The 24,291-nt window shown below is 36.3% G+C and overlaps 1 protein-coding gene across 2 annotated transcripts in view; it reads left to right on the top strand.

Annotated features, from left to right (window-relative positions):
* The window catches only part of DSC3 (desmocollin 3), a 42,459-nt gene that overhangs the window by 4,224 nt on the left and 13,944 nt on the right, over positions 1-24,291 (top strand). For both annotated transcript variants that reach the window (XM_019930463.3, XM_019930464.3), the window contains exons 2-12: positions 3,320-3,404; positions 5,223-5,422; positions 6,749-6,868; positions 10,934-11,089; positions 12,801-12,945; positions 15,486-15,649; positions 18,186-18,320; positions 18,708-18,893; positions 21,910-22,169; positions 22,281-22,423; positions 23,334-23,558. In XM_019930463.3, coding sequence (XP_019786022.2) covers positions 3,320-3,404; positions 5,223-5,422; positions 6,749-6,868; positions 10,934-11,089; positions 12,801-12,945; positions 15,486-15,649; positions 18,186-18,320; positions 18,708-18,893; positions 21,910-22,169; positions 22,281-22,423; positions 23,334-23,558 — 1,819 coding nt within the window. The remainder of the gene's footprint in view (positions 1-3,319; positions 3,405-5,222; positions 5,423-6,748; positions 6,869-10,933; positions 11,090-12,800; positions 12,946-15,485; positions 15,650-18,185; positions 18,321-18,707; positions 18,894-21,909; positions 22,170-22,280; positions 22,424-23,333; positions 23,559-24,291) is intronic.

Raw genomic sequence — 24,291 nt, 5'->3', positions numbered from 1 at the left:
ACCACCATCTTAAGGAAGTCAGAGTTGTAGTATATATTTATATTAGTTCATTATCACCTACCTTCTTTAATGGAGATTATTGGTGCTCATATTGAGATACAGCTAAATGGTGCAGCACTCTCTGAGTCACTAAATACATGTAAGCTGTGCACATTTTTGGGCCCTGTTGTAATCCTTGTGGCAGTTGCCATCCCATATATGGCATCTCTGGTGACCTGCAGCTAATCATACTTTCCATTTAACTAGAATCCCATCATACAGAGTTTGGTTAGAAAGAAATTTAGTAGAATCATCAAAGCACTGAGAATACAGAAAGGTAAATCCTACAATTCAGGGTGGTAAGAACTTGAAAGTAAGATTTCTGTCTCTAAGATGGCAAGTGTCCACAGGAGAAATGACGAATTGAAAATTCTGTAACCGATATGCTCAGTCAAGATCTCCTTTATGTTTCAGATACTCTATAAATTTCTGTTCTTTGGCTTCTTTTTCCTCTATTGAAAAAGGTGTTATTTTAGAAAGCCTACCTTGCCTATTCACTCTAAAATTGAACAACAGCACAAAAATGAAACACTGACACGTATGCCTGTGTTTTCACTCTCCCTTTGGCATTAGATAGTTCTATCAGGATTTAATGATTTGTATGATAAGTTTTCTATGATACAATTAATACAATTTGGACAGTACTGTAAAGTGAAACAAAGCAATTCATTTTTCCCAGACTAGAGTAGATAATACTTTATATTATCATTTTTTAAAACTTAATTTGTTACATTTTAATTTAAAGTTGCTCGCAACTCTTAAGTTTTATGTCAGATATTTAAAGTTGTCCTGGAGGGTTCTTCATTAAAATAAATTCTTTTATAACTCAAATAGTCAATCCATAATTCATTAATCTTTAAAATTTTTTTTGTATGTTGTATTTTTTTGTTGTTGGGCACTCATTTGTACAAAAGTTACTTTTAAAATACCTTTAAAAGTCATTAGCTCATCATTGCTAATTAATGGTGGTTTTATTTTATTTTATGTTTTTACTTTATTTTCAGTAATATATCCAGTCCCCACAAACATAGTATCAAATTTCTTTATAATTCAGGAAACATGGCATAACTGAAATCTATATGTGAATATCATCCTTTCCAATATCGATCCCTTATATTAATGAATTAATTGTACCTGCTTTCCAGTGAGGTACTATACAGCGACAAAGATGAATGGGCTGCTGCTATATATTCAGCATGGATCTATTTCACAAACATAATTTGAGGAAAGAAATCAAGTTGCATATAATTGGCATATGACTACATATATTTAAAGCCTAAAGTTGGCAAAACAAACCAATTTTCTTTAGGGATACATACTCATGGGATAAAATTAAGCAGAAATGGGGAAGTAAATGATTTACAAAAAAATATCATTCATTATTGATATTTGGAGAGGTTGAAGTCAAGAAGAAAATGCAGTTAGGGAGAGTTATATAGGGACTTTGAAAATAATAGTAATGTTTTATTTCTTAACTTTGAAGGTAAGTGCCCTAGTGTTTCTTTTATTATTTCTTAAAATACACGTGTACTTAGAATATATCTTATGAAGAACAGTTAAAAAAGGAAAAAGAAACAAGCAATATAGAGGATTAGCAAAACCAAATGCTATCATTTGAAAGTATAGACCAACCTGCTATGACTGAACAAGTGAAAAATAGAGAAGGCACAGATAAGACAATATTAGGAATAAAAAGAGGCACAGTTGTGGAGAGGACAGATGTTTTAAAAAGTAGATAATAATATTAGTATATTATTCTAGTTCATTTGAAAAGAGACAAAATAGGCAATTTTCTACAAGATACAAATTACCAACGTTGACTCGAGGAGGTATACAAACTGTAAATAGACTTATAAAGACACTGAATTGGAAGCCAAATGTCTCCACATACACACACTGTCATATCCATCAAGCCCAGACCTGAGATAGGTGAATTTTTCCATAATTATATGGAACAGATAATCTCTACCTTATATACATTGTTTCAAAGAACAGAAAAAAGTGGAACTCTCCCTAACTCATTTTATGAGGATGGTATGAAGTTGAAAAGTAGTAGCCTGATCTTACTTGTGAACATATATTTGAAATACTAAAATAAGTGGCAGCAAACAAAACCAATAATATATTTTTAAATATGTAAGGGCCTATTTATGGAATTTCAGTTCCATTCCATTCATCTATATGTTTGTCCTGACACTAGTACCACTCTGCCTTGATTATTGTTTTTTATAGTAAGTTTTGAAATTGGGAAATCTTTCAACTTTGTTCTTTTTCAAGTTTATTTGGGTCTTTGGGTTCCTTGCATTTCCTCAAGGATTGATTTTTAATTTCTGCAAAAAAAGTTATTTGGGATTTCAGTAGGGAGTGCATTGAATTTGTTAGATGAATTTTGGGAATACGTCTTTTAATCTATGAAGGTGGGATATCTATTGTGACTAGAATTGTTTGCTTAATTTTGTTTTCAGATTTTTTTATTGCTAGTATATAGGAAAACAATCGGTTTTTGTATGTTGATCTTGTATCCTGCAACCTTGCTGAAACCACTTATTATTTTTTTGATAGTTTTTAGTGGATTCCTTAGAATTTTCTATGTACAAGATCATATCATTTGAAAATAGAGACTATTTTATTTCTTCTTTCCCAATCTGGATGCCTTTAATTTTATTTGTGTGTGTGTGTAATTGCCCTGGCTAGAACCTCCAGTACAATGTTGAATAGAGGTGGTGAGAGTAGGCATCATTGTCTTGTTCTTTATGTCAGAGGAAAGCATTCAGTCTTTCTCTGTTAAGTAGGATGTTTTTCATAGATGCCCTTTATCACATTGAGCAAAATCTCTTGAATTCCTAGTTTGTTGAAAGTTTTTAATTGTAAGTCGGTGTTGGATTTTGTCAATTGCTTGCATCTATTGAGATGATCATATGGCTTTGTTCTTTATTCTTTTCTAAAAACTATGTTATTGAGGTGAAATGGACACACAAAAAGCTGTGCATATTCAATGTACACCAATTGATGAGCTTGGAGATAAGTATGTACCCATGAGAACATCATCACCATCTATCCCATAAACATATCCATTACCTCCAAGTTTCCTCTCACCTTCTTTATATATTATTATTATTTTCTTTTGGTAAGAACACTTAGCATAAGATTTACTCTCAGCAAAAATTTTAAGTATACAATACAGTATTGCTAGCTGTAGATCTCTAGGACTTATATATCTTGCATATCTAAAACTTAGTTCTTTATTCTATACTGTATTAATGTGACCATTTTTTCCTAGGTCTTCAGTTTTGCTTGTGAAGCTTGCAAAAAGGTGATATTTCATATACCTTCCAAACTAGAGGCAGACAAAGTGGTTGGCAGAGGTGAGCAATTTCAAAACAGTGTTTTTTTGTTTTTGTTGTTTTTTGCGGTACACGGGCCCCTCACTGTTGTGTCCTCTCCCGTTGCGGAGCACAGGCTCCGGAGGCGCAGGCTCAGCGGCCATGGCTCACGGGCCCAGCCGATCCGCGGCATGTGGGATCTTCCTGGACCAGGGCACAAACCCGTGTCCCCTGCATCAGCAGGCGGACTCTCAACCACTGCGCCACCAGGGAAGCCCAAAACAGTGTTTTTAAAACAAATTTAATTTACTTATGCTGGAAAGAGCATGTTATCCAATCTTTGCCTTTTGGAATTAGCCGGAACCAATAATTAGATACAAGTCAAGTTTAAAATATATGTTCTGTTCTTTAGAACTCTATAGAATTCTGTCATCGATTCTAATGAACATGTGCTAATCCGTGCTTTTGTAGTCACTTATGTTTTAACAGTAAAAATTACATAAAGAATTACATGTAGAATGTAGCCCTTTCATTACTCTAGGATTCTAAGCACCGGAGAGATATAGGTAAGGACCTGAGAGAATCAGAGCGGTATTTTTATCAATGCCATAGCTGCAGTGAGAAATATAACAAGGTGAACTATTCCATTCAAAACTGCGCTTAATCAGCCATTTGCACACTTGAGAAGTTAGGGAACCTCAACCTTTCCCAACAGCTGGGAAGCTCTGTCCAGGTGGACTTTCCCTGTGGTACAGGGAATATTGGAGGAAAAGCATCATGTTTTTTTCAGAGATATAGCTTGTCCCAGAGACGCCACATTAATTTTCAACAGTGTCCCATTTCTGGGAAGGAAGAAAGGAGAGGATGTAAAGAGAAGTCGGGGATGTTCCTCCAGGGGAATAGACCAGAGGTTATCACTCTGCTAAAAATGTGAACACGAGAGAAATGTGTCATCACTTCTAAAGATGTTCACTTCATTTTGACTTAACGTTTCCATCTGTGACAGATTTGGATTAAAGTGAAAACACTATACATGGGTAACATGAATCTTTTGAGATGATATTACTTAAGTGAGTATTAGGTTATTACTTAAGTGTGTATTGATGTATCAGTTTGGTTTCTGTCAAAGCAGATAGTGGACGAATGGGATGGATTTGATACTTTTGATAAAAGTATCAAAACACTTGTATGATACTTATATTTTATGACTTTTCACTTGGGAAAATTTCCAGGGGGAGAGGATTCCACATAGCATTTCACTGGGGAGCCCTGGAAAGCAAGGAACAGGAACACAAAGAGAACTCTGGGCCCCTGGGGCGTTGGTGAGGGTCGGGGTGGGGGGTGGGGGAGATGTGACAGAAAAGCGCTAGTGGGAAGAATTTAAAGATTTTTCTTACTTGACTGTTTGCCAAACTCATACACTCTGTCACTCTTTGTGTGAAACTTCTGGCTTAACACAGGTGTATCTTAAAAGACTCAGACTATATTGTTAAGGAAAACTTTTCTGTTTGTTTATCCAGCTGTGTGGGCGGGCATGTAGCTCAGCTTTGTCATGATTGCAACACACAGACGTCTTTAATAGGAAGATCATTTTCATAAGCCTCTTAGAAGCATATAAAGGTTTAAAAAACCTTATTTAATACAAATATACAATCCAGAATTGTCATTTTTTTAACAGAGAAAGTATTATCACTTTAAAAAAATACATGTAAAGAGTCTTAAGATATTTGATAAATGCAGAGTGATTGGTTCATTTCATTTCACTTCAGGATTTTGAAGAAGATTGTATAAATTATGTTAACACTGTTTTTCTTTTTGCTTGTGTTTCTTACGTTACAACTTGGAAATTCCTACTTGCAGTTAATTTGAAAGAGTGCCTCGGATCTGCAGACCACATCCAATCCAGTGATCCTGATTTCAGAGTTCTAGAAGATGGGTCAGTATACACAGCCCATGCTGTTGTGTTGTCTGATGAGAAAAGATCTTTCACCATATGGCTTTCTGACTCAAAGAAACAGACACAGAAAGAGATTCCTGTGCTCCTGGAACATCAGAAGAAGGTATTCAAAGTACATTGATATTTTCAGGCATGTTTTTCTTCTCATTTAAATACTCGCATTAAAGGTTGCAAAGAAGACAAAAGAAAAAATAGGCTTTATTTTCCTTATCTTTTCTCTTCCTTCTGTTTGCTTTCCCTTCCTTCCTCCTCCCTTCCCTCCTTCTCCTTCCCTTTTCAACACTGATTAGACATTGGATCTTACTTTGTTAAATCTAAATGACACCTCCTCTGTGAAGGTTTCTTCCACCTCTAAAGTCTACTTGCTTTTGTGTGCCAGTGTCAGTTTGGTTATCCCTCTGTTGTAGCATTGGGCATTTTTTATTAGCACAAACAATTTACCTGTCGTTGTTTAAGGGCACGAATCAATCCCTTTTGTGTTTATAGCCTCATTTACACCAGACCCATAGTCAATAGGTACATGTTAAATTAATATTAAGTGCAGTAGTTCCCAGTGAATAAGAGGTTGATTTCAAGTGCCACAGTGATTCTGATGTTAAAATAGGATGGAAATCCTGGAGTATGTATGCGTCTGAATGGTATTAGCCACCACTCAGTGATTGTTGACTGTAGTTCTAAATTCCGTGTCATGAGGAATGCCGTTGTGAAAGTACTCACTGGATTACAACTAATCGATGTGAAGTGTATTAATGAAAAAGTCATCTAAATTCTTAAATGACTGCTTAGATGGAAATCACTAAAAACTCCAATAGTACTTTCTACAGTGATGGAAATGTTCTGTAATCTGCACTGTGTGATATGGTCACCCAATATTAATGGCTACTGCTACTTAGCATGTCGCTAGTACAACTGAAGGGTGGAATTTATATTTTATTTAATTCTAAATAGTTTAAATAGTCACATGTGGCTTGTGGCTACCATATTGGACAGTGCAGGTAGAGTGTTCAGGCAATGAAGAACATGCATTATCTCACTATAGTTCACCTGAGAGCATGAGGTTTTAGCAGAAAGAACAAGTAAATGCTGTCTATAGATTGTCTGAAAGAGGATGTGTTCTCCATCTCATTTTGGGATGGAACAGGAAGAACTGAGAGTACAGTGATAATTTTCCTAACCTGAAAGTATGGTCAGTGTTGGAAAGGTATGTGAAATTAAATTCTTTGGTTCATGAAACCTTTAAAGTCTGGATACATTCTTTCTTATCCTTCGAACACAAAGAAGACCTTATTATCTGGTCTTTAGTTTCAGCATGGAAATTCCTGACACTGAGCCTCCAGAGAGGTGTTAGATTTATGGTCCATCCACTGTTTTACAATGAAGTAGGCTGTGATGCTTTTGTTTATTGTTAATTTTCTTTCTCTAAATTCAGGTACTGAGGAAGAGACACACTAAAGAGACTGTTCTCAGGCGTTCCAAGAGGAGATGGGCGCCTATCCCCTGCTCAATGCAAGAGAATTCCTTGGGCCCTTTCCCTTTGTTCCTTCAACAGGTAGGTTTTCCATTCCTTCTGATTGGGATTGCTAAATTAGTTCCAAGAGTCTGTTTTGTCCAGGTTTTAATAACTCTTTAAACATTTAAAAATCAACAGATTTGATTGAAGATATTCATGGAGAGTCATAAAAGTACATAAAATGGGAAAATCACTAAAAAGCTAATAATGAGAAAAACTAGAAAATCACTAAAAAACTAATAATAATAATATGAGAAAGACTCTACAGCCACTAAATGATCTTTATTAGTTTATTCATTCACTTAGCAGCCGGCTATAGAGCACCTACCCTGTCCTGTGGAAGGCACTGCTCTAAGTACTGAAGCTAGAAATACATTTAGTCATGGCCTTTGCTGTCATGTATTTTATGAGTCTAGTGAGGAAGACAGAAGTAGGCAAATGATTGCAATACTGCATGATGAGTGCTGAGATGGGGCTGGGTCGGGGTGATTTGAGAATTCATGGGCTGAAATGCTGTAAAAAACAGAAAAAAGACTTAGAGGGGGAGGCATCTGAGCTAAAGCCTGAAGGATGGGAGAGTGTCATGCAGGTAAATCACTGTGGAAGAAGAGAGGGGGACAGAGGTGCAAGCAAGCACGGCTCCTCGCGGGAGCTCACGGAGCTTAGCCTTCCTGTGTGTGATGGGCGTGGAGCAGGGAGATGGGGCAGAAGAGGCAGGTAGGGTCCACCCAGAACTGGCCAGGTGTGATCTGCTAGATAGTTTAACTTTTTCCTAAAAACAAGACGTTTTTAAGCAGGGTCAGGTTTACTTTGCATAAAGATCCAAATGGAATATACACAATGGAAATAACGACTGAGCTGAGGCTATGGCATTATGCTTGCCTTTTTCCCTTACATTTCTATTACTGTGGTTGATGTTTAATACCAGTGGTGCCACCTGTGTCCTACTTGTTTATGTTTTTAACTATGCTTCCAGTGTCTTTCACACTTGTAGAAAATTCTATCCAGTTCTGGACCCTGGTTTCTTCTCTTAGATTATTGTACTTTAAGCACTGGTGAAAGCGTATTAAGAAATGACTTCTGTTTACCAAACTTATACTGGTCAGAGGTAATTTTGGTCTTTGCGCTGTTAAACCAGTCACCACTTCTAGTCCTCATTTCCTTGTCGTGTGTCCATTTGATTTAGCCGACCTGTCCCTCCTTCACGTCGCTTCTAGGACAACATTCACCTAGTTTTCCACTTTTCTCACTGGCCACTCCTTCTTAGTATGTTTCGCTGGTTCTTCTTCATTCCCACATCCTCCTAACCCTCACCACCCTGACCCCTCAGTCTCTAAATTTGGAGAGCTCCAGGGCTCAGACTATGAACCTTGTGTAATGTTTATTTATATTCACTCTCTCGGTGATCTCATCCAGCCTCATAGCTTTAAGTACTTTTTTTTTTTTTTTTTTGCGGTACGCGGGCCTCTCACTGTTGTGGCGTCTCCCGTTGCGGAGCATAGGCTCCGGACGCGCAGGCTCAGCAGCCATGGCTCACGGGCCCAGCTGCTCCGCGGCATGTGGGATCTTCCCGGACCGGGGCACAAACCCGTGTCCCCTGCATCGGCAGGCAGACTCTCAACCACTGCGCCATCAGGGAAGCCCCTAAGTACTTTTTATACATTGGAAACTTAAGACTTCATATCTCCAGCCCAAGTTGCCTAATTAATATTCCCACTTGGAATTTCAGTAGACATTTCAAACTTAACGTATAAAAATCAAATGTTTGCGTTTTCTTATAAAAAATATCCTCCCCTCTCAGTTAATGGCAGCTGCATCCTTTCAGTTCTTGGGGCAGTAGAGTCCATTCGGTAAGGTTTTAGTTGCGGAGAGCACAATTCTCTTTAAGGAATTAACAGAGGGATTTACGATCGTGTATTAAACAGTTTACAGAATTGTTGGGAAGGCTCAAGAAACAAACTTTAGGTTGAATTTTCAGGAACGAATCTCCTATCTACCCCACAGAATCTATAGCCAAGGGACATACTGCTTTCTTCATGATGGGGAAGCCAGTCATTTTAGAGCCAGAGTGCCACTGCCATGGTCAGGAAGCTGCACTGGGCAAGGAACCACCACAGGCAGGAAGCTGCTCCTCCAACTGCAGCTCCAAAACAATCTTAACTGCTCCCATCAGTGTTCACAAAAAGATTGATCTATATCCTGTCTCTCAGCATCCACGAAGTCTGTGAAAAACCATTAGAACTTCTGCTGCTGCAGGAAAAAAGAAGAAAAAATTGCACCACAAAGAGTCAGCAAAAACAGTAGAAGCAGCAAAAAGGAGGCATCTATCTCCCTTATGGCTTCCAAATTTCATGCAAGCGCACCTGACTGTCTGTATTTTAATTCAGAACTCTTGTTTCAAGAGACCCTGGAAAAGGGAGAGTTTTTGGTTTGTTTTTATCTGAATCTTTCTAATATCTACACTATGAGAGGACACAGTAGAAGGAGGTGAAATCGATGTTGAGCCCCAATTTACCATATCCATCCATTCTTTATAGTTAAAATTTTAATTCCTGTATTATAATAGGATAAGGATATAGCCACATTTTACCAAGATCTCAAATCGTAGTGGCTAAAGCATGACAGAGATTTAGTCCTTTCATGTCAACGTGTGATCTGGTAAAGAGATTCTAATTTGAGAAATCACCAGGGGCCCAGGATTCTTTCCGTTTTAAGCTTGGCCATCCTTCCAGGTTGAAGATGGCTCATCACTGTGTCCCATTGAGGGAACACAACTCCTCCACTTTCTAGAGTACAGTCTAGATCCTGCATGTATTATTATTATTATTATTATTATTATTTTGCGGTACACGGGCTTCTCACTGTTGTGGCCTCTCCCGTTGCGGAGCACAGGCTCCGGATGCGCAGGCTCAGCGGCCATGGCTCACGGGCCCAGCCGCTCCGCGGCATGTGGGATCTTTCCGCACCAGGGCATGAACCCGTGTCCCCTGCATCGGCAGGCGGACTCTCAACCACTGCGCCACCAGGGAAGCCCCTGCATGTATTATTTTTGCACACACCCTATTGACCTGACCTTTTTGTGTGGTCATACCTAATTGCAAGGGAGACTGAGAAAAGTCTTTCTTCCAGGCAACCTTGTGCTCAACTGCAAATTCTAATACTAAGGAAGATAGGCAGAATAGACATCAGGGGATACTTGCACCCACTGACATAGTGTCATCCCTGACTTCTGTCTTCACACCATGCAGCCAACCAACTGGCACATTCTGTTGGCTGTATCTTCAAATTATATCCAGAATCTAACCACTTCTCACAACCCCTATTGCTACCACGCTGGTCTAACAAACAGTTCTCTCTCCCCTGAATTCTTGCAGTAACTTTCTAAATGGCCTTCCTGCTTCTTCCTTTACCTGCCCACCCAAGTCTAATCTTAACAGAACACCAAGAATTCTCCTTCTAAAATATAAATCAGATACTACTCTTGTCTAAATTCTCCATTGGCTCCCCATCTGACTCCAAGCAGAAGTCAGCATCCTTGGAATCTCTTACATGCCGTGGCCCTATTACTGCATTCGTCCTCCTCTCCGACTTCCTTTTCCCATAGTTCTGTCTATTCCAACTACAGTGGCCAACGACCCTGGTCTGGTTGTTTTGCGCTTCCTGTTTCCTCTACCAGGAAGAGTCTTCCCTATTTATTCTCATTCTTTTAATTTTTGTTAATTCCCCTCCCTAAGGAACATTACAACTGGCATTCCTTTCAACAGTATATGAGAATCCCTGTTTACCTCACCCCTGTCCACAGTGGGTATTATTGCTTTTTTCTACCTTTGCCAAATCACTAGATGGGAAACTGTGCCTTAATATGAGGTTGTCTTTGGCTACTATTTATGTTGAACATTGTTTTCATTAAATTTGAGCAGTTTAAAAAAATCTTTTGCCAAATTACCATTGTTCATTACCATTTTGCATGTTGATGAAGTGACAAAGGTGATTATTATATTATTAAAGTCATCTCTTTAAAATAAAAATATATATAAACATATAAGTTGTATTTAAAAATAGCATTTTCATGAAAAATTTTTTACATATGCTTTTTCCTCTTAGGTTCAATCTGACGCGGCACAGAACTATACCGTCTTCTACTCAATAAGTGGGCGTGGAGTTGACCAAGAACCTCTAAATCTGTTTTTCATAGAAAGAGACACTGGAAATCTGTATTGTACCCGGCCTGTGGATCGTGAAGAATATGATGTTTTTGATGTAGGACTTTTATTGATACACATAACTTTAAATGATTAAACTATAATCATAGTTTAAACTAAACTTCTGATAGCGCATCTACTCTTTCCTGTCTTCTGAACTTCTTCTTAGAGGGGATCTGAAAGACAAAGGAAATAGATTGTGTAATATTTTGGAATACTTGGTCTGCTCTTTATCTCAACTTGTATTAGGTAAGCCTCAAATGAAGCCAAGAAATTTAATTGTATTTGGATGTAAATTCCAGCAAATTTGCAGGATTTGGTTTTGCTTATGAGATTCTCTTTCTCTCTCTGGTCGTGGTACTTTCTCCTCTCTCCAAGACAGGGCCACAGTTGATTGGAAGGGTCCTCTTCCAGTGTCCCTCTTCTGCTCTGTGTTTTTTGTTTTTCCTTTTTTGGTCTTTGTTCCACCTGTCTAATTATCTGATGATATCCGAGAAGTATATAAGGAAGCAAAACTGGGAGACCAAGTCCAAACAAGGCATAATAAGCCAGCATTCTGATGTGGATGAACTTACATCAATGGGGAATCATTCAGACAATTTTCAGTGTAATATGGTCAATGCTCTGGGGTCATGTGGTACAGGGGGACCGATTCCCCATAGGAAAGAGGGATTCTCTTCCTAAATGAAGAGGGAAGAGATGCTGGGTAAGTAAACTTGACTGATGTTCACCACATGACATTTCTTTGCTCTTGGCTGGAAAAATTTCAACTCAGTGTTGTAATCACATGCTGAATAGAAATACGTTCTATTTGTCCACCGATAGGGGTCTAGTTAAATAAATTACAGTATGTCTATGTGGTAGATTATTAGACTGCCAATAAATCCCATTTTCAAAGCATGTTTAAGGGCTTTGGGAAATGGTTACAGCATAAAGTCGTTTGTTTGCTTTTTGGAAAAAAAGGATATAAGCTTACAGTAGTATGATCTCAATTTTTGTGTACAAATATATACACAGAAGGGACTGAAGGAATACATCAAATGTGAACAGTACTTATCTCTGGGTAGTAGGTCATGGATTTTTCTTTTCTTCTTTTGTACTTTACAGAATTTTAAAATTTATCATGATAAGGATGTTTCTTTTATAATTGAAATAGTGCACCTTTAACTATGGAAAAATTGTTTATATTAAAAAATCATTTAAAAATGAAAAAAGAAATAAGTTCTATTTGACATTACATTGCTTTTGATTAATTAGTAATGTGGAAACTGTTAAATGTATTTTGTTAGAAAACCTCTTACAAATATGTGATCTATGAGATTAAACAATAAAGGGGCTCAGTAGTGACAAAGTCGGGAGTCATTGGCTCATTTAGATGATATAGTCAGGATTTTCCCCATTGCAGGGAGGTTAACTGTTCTTCCCAATACAATTTTATGATTATGGGGAGAATAAGGACTGTAATCCACGTCTCCATATTCACATTTAATTCCTTAGTCTCATGACCTGAGTAGTCTCTGATTCTCTGTACTCTGACCTAGGTTTTATTTGAAGTGTAGGCACTTCTACCAAACATTGGATACTTTTAACTGTAGTTAAAGTCTTTCTGTGTTTGATGTTTTGATAACTAAAGAAGCATTGAACAGGAATTTTTGAAGTGATTTATTATTGAAAAGATTTGCAGAGAAGGTAGTAGATAAAGCATAGTATTCTTTCATGCTGGAATCTTTTATAATGGACTGTTGAACTAGCTTTTCACTGTTTTACAGCTGATTGCCCATGCGTCAACTGCAGATGGGTATACAGCAGACTTACCTCTTCCACTGCCCATCAGAGTGGAGGATGAAAATGACAACTACCCTATTTTCACAGAAGCAATTTATAATTTTGAAGTTTCAGAAAGCAGTAGAATTGGTAAGACAACTTTTAGGAGTAAAATGTGCTATGTTAAATGTTTATATACTTTGTTTGAGAGGTTGAGTTTTTACTCAAAGCCAGATCATCCTGAGATGACACTGGACCAATAGCTACTTACCAGAATACATTTAATCCTATCAAATCTAATCAATGTGTAATTTACAAGGTATTATAGGAGTTTGTAGTGTTGTTGGTATGATACCAATGAATTATAAAGGCAGATAACAGTTATTCAAGCTTTGTACCATATTTGGCTTATATACTTTATTTCATCTTATTATTATGTGGGTTTATCATTATTCCTAGCTCCAAGGGAGGACATGCAGGGTAGAATGTACGATAAAACTAAAATCAATGTACATAGTTTTATTAGGTTTTATTTAGGAAGGTATTGAATGATATCCACTGAGGATACAATTTTTTAATCTCTTATCTATATTGTCTCTTCTCTTTAAACTACTACTTTACTACTTCCAATTTAGAGTGAATACAGGAATAACTTCAGAGAAACTTTGTGTGTTCTCCATCCTAAACACTTGCTCTCACATGTGGAAAACCAAAGTGTTTCACTTCAATAGGCCCTTAAATGTGGCATTCTTAATGTCTTCTGAGACTTGCAATATGGAGAATAACCACTCACAATAAAGTTGAAAGGAAGTGAACTCAACCATAGAGGATTAGCTAACTTGCTTATTAAAGTTTCTAGGAGTTACTTAGATCTTCAGTGGATTGTTGTAACTGCTCTTTCCTTTTATATTTTAGTTTGATAATTTGATGTCATAGATGTTAACCTCTTTATTACTCACGTGGTACAATTAAAAAAATTATTGTTGCTTTGGAGTTTAGGAAACCTAGTTTTTGATTCAGGGTCTGTTATTATTTCACTGTGGGAACTAATGGAAGTTCCTTTAAGTTCTCTGATCTATAAAATGAGTTAATTATGTTTGTTGACTTATAATGTTTTTAACCTCACAAGTCTATGACTCTTACATTTTTCTGTTTTCAAAGAGGGATGATTGGTTTTAGACTCTTTGTTGAACATTCTGTTCTCTTTGGTAGTAACAGAGAAGGATCTAGGGCAAACACTTTGATGCCCAGATTAACCCAGAATACTTTAAGCATATCACACCAGTAGGTTCAGCCCTGTTAAGGCTGTGGTACTCTGAAGGTGTTCTCTGAGTTTGCCTTAACTCACACACAGAGGGTTTGGGCAAAGGGTGCTCAATGAATAGTGAAATATAGCACTCATGGAAAAGAATTTTCAAGTCAAGATTTTAGGAAGGTTTTATGTAGTAAGTAAAGGAGTTCTGTATCCAGAGAATTAAAATAGTGTTTATGTCTTCCTGTCAATGAAATTGCAGGAAGAAAATGTATGTCTTATAAAGATTATAAACAGCTTTCTATGAAAAGATAATTTATTTTCTTATAATAATAAGATTATTACTTCATGTCTTCCTATTGATCCACGGCAGAAATCTTTTTGTTACTTTTAAGTATGTATTTGGACATTCTCTACAAACTTATATCTATATCTATGTATACATATATATGTATACACATATATATATATACTTAAGCACACATATACACACATATATAAAGTTTAAGGATATAATGACAAAATTATTTAAAACTAATACTTCCTTGCATTAATAGTTTTACTTGGCTTTTATTTCCCTCAAATATAAAATTTCAATGAATATATATATACACATATATATATGTATATGATTGTATGTGTCTATGTATTGTTCCTCAGGCCAACCTCACATACAGGGCTATAGGCAAAGTGGTTCTATGTATTATAATTTCATGGGCATTGGAACACTATCCTTAGACTATAAAAATACCACCTGTATGTACTCTTTGATACCTGAAGTCCTTTATCAGAGCAATATTCTTACTTTCCATACTGATGAAAAATACTAATAGCTCTAACTGCAGAAACAGTTAACTTAAATTCTCCCTAAATGGTAAATAGTATGAAATAAGATTAAGTGGGGCTGGGGGCAGTGAGGTTTGGATACAAATCTGGTGAAAGAGAAGGAAGCAAATCAAGAACTAGCAAAAAATAGAATAGAAAAGAGACTGAGATGTAAAAGGTCAACTTCATCATCTATCCAGTTATAACCCAAGTCAGCCTTAATTTAGTTATTAATCAAAACTTTGATTTAAAAAAATCGGATTGCTTAGGAGACATGATTTCTCTCTCCAGCTAGGTTAGTTATTGCAGTATGTGGGAATATGTGTTGAAATTATTCTTGGATGCCATTTAAATAAGTTTTTAATAAATTTACTATCAAATAGTTTAAGCTGTGAGCAAAGTAAGAGTATGCCTTGATTCTCAGCATCAAAGTGTTTCATATTATAAATTTGAAGTCATCTTCATCAGTACTGTGTAAAGATGGAATATCTCTGGTAAGAAATACATCGTAAATTAGGTTTCCACCATCACTGTTAAGAATTTGAGAAGTGTTGATATGCCTAAACATATTTTGCAATTCTGGAAAGTAAAGACTCTTTTTTTAAACATGTAGGTACTACAGTGGGAGTGATTTGTGCCACAGACAAAGATGAACCAGACACGATGCATACGCGCCTGATGTATAGCATTTTGGAGCAGACGCCAGGAAAACCTGGGATCTTTTCTGTGCATCCCAGCACAGGTGTAATCACAGTCTCTCATTATTTGGACAGAGAGGTAGCTTTCACAATCCGTAGATTATCATTTTACTTGGGGTTGAACCCACCACCCCCAATTTACTATAATTTGCTATCCTGTGGATTAGGAGTTTCTCATTTTATTTTATTTAGGCATAAGACAATAAGAATTCCTGGCTATGTTACCTGTTTTTATATTATTTCTATTTCCTTATGTAAGAGAAACCATGAGGAATAGAAATAAAGATCAACTGGTGTTCAGAAGGGGTGAGAAAAAAAGATATTGCTATGAATGTTGATATTATTGAATAATACTTTATTTCTCGTGTATGGCTAGTTGGTTCCAGCTCAGTGTTCCAGCTCAATTCTCATGTAGGACAATTAGTGTTGCTTGTTCCATGGGTATAGATTATACCCTGATCCCTATCCAGTTATTATAGATATGTACTTTTAATCAGGAAAGGATTAGTTGAGATAAAGTTGATTATTAAAAATCTGTAACACTATTTGGATGATAGTAATAGCATATTTTTACGTGTATAGCACTTGATGTTCAAATTCTTTATGCATAATTTGATCTCATCTTTATAATTTCCTTGTTTGATTAGATAGAGGTTATATCCAATCTATAGGGGAGAAAGGTGACAGAAGGATTGATTGACTTGCCCAGGTCAGATTACTGCACTGAATCTTCTGATCTTGCTCTTGTCCATTTCATCAGCCCATATTTAACTCAGAGTCTTGCATTATTGACTGAGGCAGATCAATCAATTTCATATGTACAAAGTAGCTTTATTAGAACACTTCAGTGGTTCCCACTAAAACTAGAGTAACATAAATGGAAGGATCGATACGACTGGGAGACATATTATAAAGAAGAAATCAGCAGGATTTGATGTCAGAGCAAAAGGGAGAGGTGGTGAGAACCTATAAAAAAGAATAAAAAAGAGCACAAAGGTTTTATTTATTATTATTTTTATTTTTGTGGGGTCAGGACATGCTATGTGATAAAATACATAATGGCCATAATAAATGGGAAAGTTTGAAGGGAACAATATGAATGTGTTTTGAATCTGTGGAATATTTAGAGATGATACGGTAATCAAGTGAAAACAAGGATTTTTCCTAATTTTTCAATATTGACAAATGAGGCTTAGAGAAATTAAATAAGTTAAGGTTACACAGCTTGTAAGATACAGATTTGGGGTCAAATCCAGATATGCTTGCTTGATCAAAAAAAATATAATGGGATTTTGTGGGGAACAACCATGAGGTGTGTTGTAGGGGACAATACAGGAAGTAAAGAAATGAACAAGGGAGCTAGAGAAACTGCATTTAGAGGAAGAAAAAGCAGGGTCTCAGAGAGTGCTGGAGCCTGTGGAAGGAGCGTTTCGGGGTGGGAATGTTGGTTTCCGCCGTGAAAGAAGGATGAGTAAAATAAAGACCAAGGAAGGGAGAGAGGGAAATAGAAAATGAAGAAGAACAAAAGGAGTAGAGTGGCTAAAGAAGAGTAAAATAGAAGGAAAGGCAACAGAGGTGACTGTGTCACAGACCAGGGACTCCATTTCGTCATCAACACACCATTTGCAAACTCCATTCGCAGAAGTCAACAGTGACCACCTAACTGCCTAATCCAAAGGTTAATCATTAAAACTCTCTCTAGTGCTGGCAATTATTAAAACTCTCTTTTCTCTTGGATTTCTGGTTCTTCTCCTGCTTCTCTGATCTTTTGTTTTGAGTGTCTGTCCTTTGCTTTGTCTTCTTACTTCCCTCCTGCTTGAAATGCTGTTGTTCCTTATATCCTCAGCTCTTCTCATCCTTTAACCTCTCCCAGGAAATCAGATTCTTGCCATAATCTCAACCACTATCTACATACTGCTGACTCCCAGATTGGTGTTTCTGGCCTTGAACTCCCCTGAATTATAGGGCCATCTATCCAGCTGTCTTCTGGACCTTTCTCCTTAGATTTCCCATAGGAACGTAAAATTCAGTATCCACCAGACAAAACTCATTTTTTTTGCCTCTCCTTGCCAACCTTGCCAGTGTTCACTTCCTCAGAGAACCGCTGTCTTCCTGTATTGGTTGGTGATACTTCTGTGTGCCTGTTATCCAGGTAGTACACCTGAGCAGCATCTTCCACCCCCTCTTTCTCTCGTTCCTCACCCTTTCCTTTTGTCCTCATTGCAAATGCCCCAGCTTTGTACTATTTCAGGAGCCTTTAACTGGTTTCTTTGAACCTCAGCTCAGCTTACTCCAAATTGTGCTCGACCTTCTTTTAAATATATTCTTTCTCAAACTCAACTCTTTCTATTTTGTGCTCCCACTATGACTCGCATAAAACCTTTCCCATTACCTGCTGCTTAAGCATAAGTCTACATTCTTACTCTGGATCTTGTAATTGAATTTCTGCTTACCTTTTCAGCTTTATTCCCGTCTACCATGTCGTTGGGTATATACAAATAGGGAAATCAAATAAAAGCGTGGATACACACCAATAGAAGTGTGAACAACTGAGGTTTCCTTTATAAATCTAAACAAGGTTTTTAAAGCTAATTAAATATTTGCTTTGTTTTCAGGTTGTAGACAAGTACTCAATGATAATGAAAGTGCAAGACATGAATGGTCAATTTTTTGGATTGATGAATACAGCAACTTGCATCATAACAGTAAAAGATTCAAATGACAATTTACCCACTTTCAGACAAAATGCTGTAAGTAGATAATATCAAAATTGATCTCTATTGTTATCTTTATTTAATCTGAATTAATAAAATATTTATCATACTTTGAAGTATGCATGTTTATTTTATCAATAAAATGAAATATCTGATGTATAAATACCTTTTATTTATTCATAATAGTATTTATATTCTCTCCCTTTTGTTAAAGACCATAGCATTAGTCTTTTATTTGTAACAAAGTTCTTCATTCATTTAAAAGATAACCCTTAGTAAAACAATGCTTTTGTGATTCATGTTTTAAAATAATCTAGGCAAAAGCTGTAAGAACAAGTACTTATGGAGTGGAAGAAACATTTTACTTTCTTTGTAAAAGTTTCCTTTATAAAGTAAGTTTTTAATGCGCTTTCTCTGTTTCAGTATGAAGCATCAGTAGAGGAAAATACGTTCAATGTGGAAATCTTACGAATACCTATAGAAGATAAGGATTTAATTAACACTGCCAGTTGGAGAGCCAATTTTACTATTTTAAAGGGCAATGAAAATGGACATTTCAAAATCAGTACAGACAAAGAAACTAATGAAGGTGTTCTCTGTGTTGTAAAGGTAAAGTAATAATGAGTAATAGACAATTTGGCAAGTTAAGTTTTAATCAACTAATGGTTTAATCAACTAAGTAGTTTCAGATCATAGACTTTACAAGTTGGAAGAGAACTTAATCTATTTAGTTCACTTGTTCTGCTTTAATGCTGCCTTTCGTCTATAATTTGTTACCAGCTATTAGGCATCTAGCTTATGCTTGAACAGTCTCGATCGTAAGAATCTCTGTATATCCATTGGCAGCTTATTCCATGTCTGGAGAACTCTAATTCTCAGAAGGCCTTACTTTTACTGTGCCTAAATTATTCTCCTTGTAACCCGTGTCTTTGGACCAGGTTTTATCTCTAATGTTATACAAAACAGGTATAATCCTTTGAAAAGGCTGTGATGTCTATTTGAGATTTACCTTCTCTAAGATAAATATTCCCAATTCCTCTAACTATTCTTTACATGATATAATTTAGAGGCTCATATTCTTCTCTCTGTGTCTCTCTCTCTCTTGAATATATGACTGGTTGTATCTGAACTTCTTAAAGGTAATACTGAGGATGAAATATAGTATTACATCAAACAGCACTGAATGAACATATTCTTTGTTTTATATGTTGTATTTTCGGTAGTACTGTTACATTCTAGGGTCCAGGTTATAAGGGCAGAAAAGGCTCTTTTGGGAAGGACTCTTGGTTTTATATTCCTTACCCAGAAGAAGAAAGAAAATTGTCCTGTAGTGTAAAGCAGCACTTACTGTGTGCGCTAATGTTAAATGTCATTCTTATAACAATTGTACAGAAGAGAAAACTTAGTCTCAGAGACATTAAGAAACCTACCCAAAGTGACACAGCTCAGATGTAGTAGAGAGAGGATTTGAATCTATGTTTCTTTGATTCCAGGTTATCTGCTCTCAAGCCCTGTGTTAAATTGCTTTGCATAGCTCTGTGATCTTGGAAAATTAGCCTCTGTATTATCTGTAAAATATAAATAATATTTCTCTCTGCCTTCCTAGTAGCTGTTCAAATATGACAATGAAAATGAGAGCACTTGGTAAACTATAGGATATTAGTATTATATTTTTAGAAGTCACATCATGTTCTTGGGAATAGTGTTATAATTTTCCATAATAGATAACTTTTTTGAAACTGTAGAGTATGAGCTAATTCAGTCTTTAGCTGGGTGTCCTGGGTAATCTTTCCATCTTAGTATTTTCTCTGCATTTCAGCAACAGCAGCAGTGCATCAGAGCTTGAGTGAGGAAGACAGTTCTTGGTCATTCTCAACGTAGAAAGTCCTCACATCCATCTTCACAACAATACATTTTCTAGGGAATTGTTAGCATCTTAGTGCAGATATGGGATATTTTTGGACAATTGTTTTTCAGTTGATGAAACAAGAAGGTATCCTATGGTTGAAGAGAATTCATATTTTTTCATTAATCATTGATTTCATCCCATCAGATTTCTAAGCTACTGCAGAGTTTTAAGCTACTACAGCAATATCCAGTTTAAGCCTTAAAAGATTGCATTAAAAATCTCTAGGGCTTTTAGCAAGTAACTCTAGATTGAATAACTGCACCTCTTCTAGGGCAGCAGCTGTTTTCTAAATTTCCATCCATTTCTCATTGCTAGCAGACTCTCAGCCTGATCATAGCAATACGAGCAATTTGTGAGGTAGTGTTCATTAGCGGCAAATAAACAGATATTAATCCTTTTCTCTCTTGGCGCTCCAGTTTCTGGGATATTAATAAAAGAATCAAAAAGAATTTCACATACATTTTGTAGATTCTAAGATTCAGAACTTTTCTTGACTTCTTATTGGACTTGTGGTATTAGTATCTCAGCTTGATACTGCCTAGAAGTGGAGATGTGGAGAAAGGCTTAAACCCAAAATTTTACTCATCAGTTTTGATCTTGTTCAATGTTCAGCCAGTGATTATTTTGATAAGCAGAAAGAGAATGAAAGAAAAAGTGCGTTAGCTTTTCAGTACAGTGTAAAATACTGTTTTATGGATTTGGCTTGTTTGCTGTATAAAAATCAATTGTAACCAAAGAATTGATTTAGAAGATTTTAGAGGCTGGTGAGTCAATTAAGCAGAAGGATTATAGTGTGGTGGTTAGGAAAATGGACTCATACCAGACTACCTGGCTTGAAACTCCAGCTTGAATGAGTTTCTTTTGGCTTTGAGAAACCCAGTTTATTTCCTCTTCTTCACTTTCCTGCTCTCTAAAATGGGGATGACGATAATAATAGTGCCAATAGCACATTATATTTTTCTTACCCCTCTGCATTCTTCACTGTGAGAGTTTCATTGGATAAACTACAAACAATGCCAAAGTATAATTCTCAAATTGTCAAAAATAAAATTTTCATAAAAATAGTTAGCATCGGTAAAAAGTTTACTTAACTTATCAGTGAGGGACTCAGCAAAAAGCCAAAGCAGCTTCCTAGAAGAAATGAGAAGCTGTATGGATTTTGATAAAAGGAAAAGCTGAAATAAAGATTGCTTAGTTATATGCCTTAGAGGACAATTAAAACATGCATTTGAAATACCATTTCTATCAGAGAGAAAATAAAATCACTGCACCATTTCAGCTTTAAGTCAACATCTAGTTTTATAAGAGCTGTAAAATGTCTGGGCCCTCATCGGTGGTAAATAGTAAGTTGAACCTTCTCCGAGAGTCAGATGACCCTTAGGCCGGTCTTCTAAATAAGGCCAGAAGAACACGGTCATGTTTTCGCATTATCTTCAGGTTCAGAATAATTTTCCTTAGTAAGAATGAGCTATAAAAATATTTTAGGAATTGCTTTCCCACAACTCCATAAAACCACCTGCAGAAACTTTCTGACCACTCTTGCTAAAGGCTTAGTGAAGAATCACCTCTCTCTTTAGCAAAGGATAAAAGTCAATATTGGCTAAGTGAGAGCACAGAATTTATGTAGCACTGTTCATATCGACAAAAGATCACTTGCTATTTAAAATAGCTAATGTATTTTACACTGATGTTCATATACTTGTCCTTTTTTTAAAGCCACTGAATTATGAAGAAATCCGTCAAGTGATCCTGGAAATTGGAGTAAGCAATGAAGCTCCATTTACTGGAGATGTGACACTCAGAATGGCAAACATGAACAGAGCCGTGGTCACAGTTAATGTGAAGGATCAGGACGAAGGGCCTGAATGCAGACCTGCAGTCCAATGTGTACAGATTAAAGAAAACTCCCCAGTGGGTTCAAAGATCGATGGATATAAGGCATATGACCCTGACACTAGAAGTAGCAGTGGTTTAAGGTACAAAGAAATCTATAACCACATACTAATTATGTATTTGTAATAATGAGACAGTAATATATTTTAATACATTTTATAGTGCTAAAAACTATTTTTACTTTTTATTAACAGGTACAAATTATTGCATGACCCGAAAGGGTGGATCACCATTAATGAAATTACAGGCTCACTCGAAACTTCCAAAATCTTAGACAGGGAGGCTGTAACTCCCACAAGTGCCTTGTATAATGTTACAGTCCTGGCAATAGATAAAGGTAAGACACCAGCTTTCATCTGGTATGTTATAAAAGAATTAGAGAATAAACTTCATTTATTCTTGTGCAGAATTATCCTTGTGCTAAGTATACAGAATTCTTAGAAATTACTTTAAAGATTGTTTCTATTTATCTTAATCATCAAACAAGGTGAAACTGCTTGGTGACATGAAACCATGCCTTATTTATCTTTATATCCCTAGCATGGCAGCATCTTAAATGCCTATAGATCTCTATGTCAGAGGACAGAGATGAAACTTAAGTCTAGGACTAGAGGAAATGGTCTCACCAGACTCTTCTAGATCTCTTTACCTCATTTTAAATTGAGCTGTTAAATAGCTCAGCTGACTATTAAGTCAAAATAATTCTTTCCTTGAATTCTGTTCCTTAAAGTAACCCAGAGTTTCTCAACCCTGGCTACGTATTAAAATAATTTGGGACATTTAAAAAAATATCAAGGTGTAGACACTACCTCAGACCAACTGAATCAGAATCCCTGGTTGGGGAGCCTGGGCATCGTATATTTTTTAAAATCTCCCTAAGTGGTTTAAATGTGTACCAGGATTAGAGTAACTTTTCTGTAGTCACTTTACTGTTCCTTAACATCTGGACCAAACGAAACCCAAGGAAATAGAGAGTTTGAAATTCAGACATTTGGTTTTACTTTTTGGTAATAATTCTGGTAAAAGTTTTATGGCCAGTTATATCTGATACTATCAACAGCATACTCATTTTAGGTGATCTACAGGTTTCATTTATCCATCTACCTTCTTATTTACCATTTTCTCTAATGATCAGAGTTTATTTTAAAAAAAAACCCATACATCCTATGTAGAATCTAGTTGATTATTTTTCTTAAGAAACTATAAAAGTCTATGAACTACACTAAACTTTTTTCCTTTCTTCCTAGATAGTAGATCATGTACTGGAACCATTGAAGTTAAAATTGTAGATGAGAATGATAATCCGCCAGAAATACTTCAAAATTATCTAGTAATTTGCAAACCAAAGATGGAACATGTTGACATTTCAGCCGTTGATCCTGACGAGCCCATGCACGGCGCTCCATTTCACTTCAGCTTGGCAAAAGCTTCTCCAGATATCAACAGACTATGGACCCTTGCCAAAGTTAATGGTATTTCATCAAAAATAATGATTTATATGCTCTGAAATAAGTGAGAATGGATTTACTGCTTTACTCACGTGAAGCATAATGTAAAATGGATTCTCATGAACATATTTTAGAAGTAACTTTTGCACACATTGTGTGGGACCTGTGTTTTATATTGTACATAAAATGAAACAAAATCATAATTTTTATGAAGGCAGAATTTACATTTACAACAAAGACAAAAAATCCTTGTTAAAATATTGAGCAACTTATCATTAAAACAAACTGTTCTTGCTGTGTTTTTGAAGTAACTACTGTGCGATGAGGAAAGAACAGAAGGTGGGAGGCTTAAATTTTAGTGTAAGCAGACTCTGGAAATGAGGGGTCTGGGTATGTGGGATAAGCACTCTATAACATTCTGGAAGGAAACATGGTGGGCTGTGGACAGAGGCCTGGCACTGAAGCCTGCAGTGCAGACTGCTACAGTAGTGGTTTCTGAGGTGTACAGTTTTCTATGTTATAGCCATAGTTCCCTGCTGTTTTGTTGCTATGCTGTGCTCTTTCATGCAATTCAGCTTTTGCATATGCTGTTCCTTCTGCCTAGACTACCTCCTTCCCACTTCTTAGCTTGATATTAATTCATAATATTTATGGAGCACCTACTGTCTACCTGTTGTATCTACATGTAATCTACGTGTTGTATTCTTATGTGTTTACCTTTCTGCTCTAATACATGACTTTCTCAGAACATTTGTAA

Source organism: Tursiops truncatus, chromosome 13, assembly GCF_011762595.2.
Source record: "Tursiops truncatus isolate mTurTru1 chromosome 13, mTurTru1.mat.Y, whole genome shotgun sequence".
NCBI lineage: Eukaryota > Metazoa > Chordata > Mammalia > Artiodactyla > Delphinidae > Tursiops > Tursiops truncatus.
Note: the sequence above shows the minus strand (reverse complement) of the source record. Positions and strands in the feature narration are given on the sequence as shown.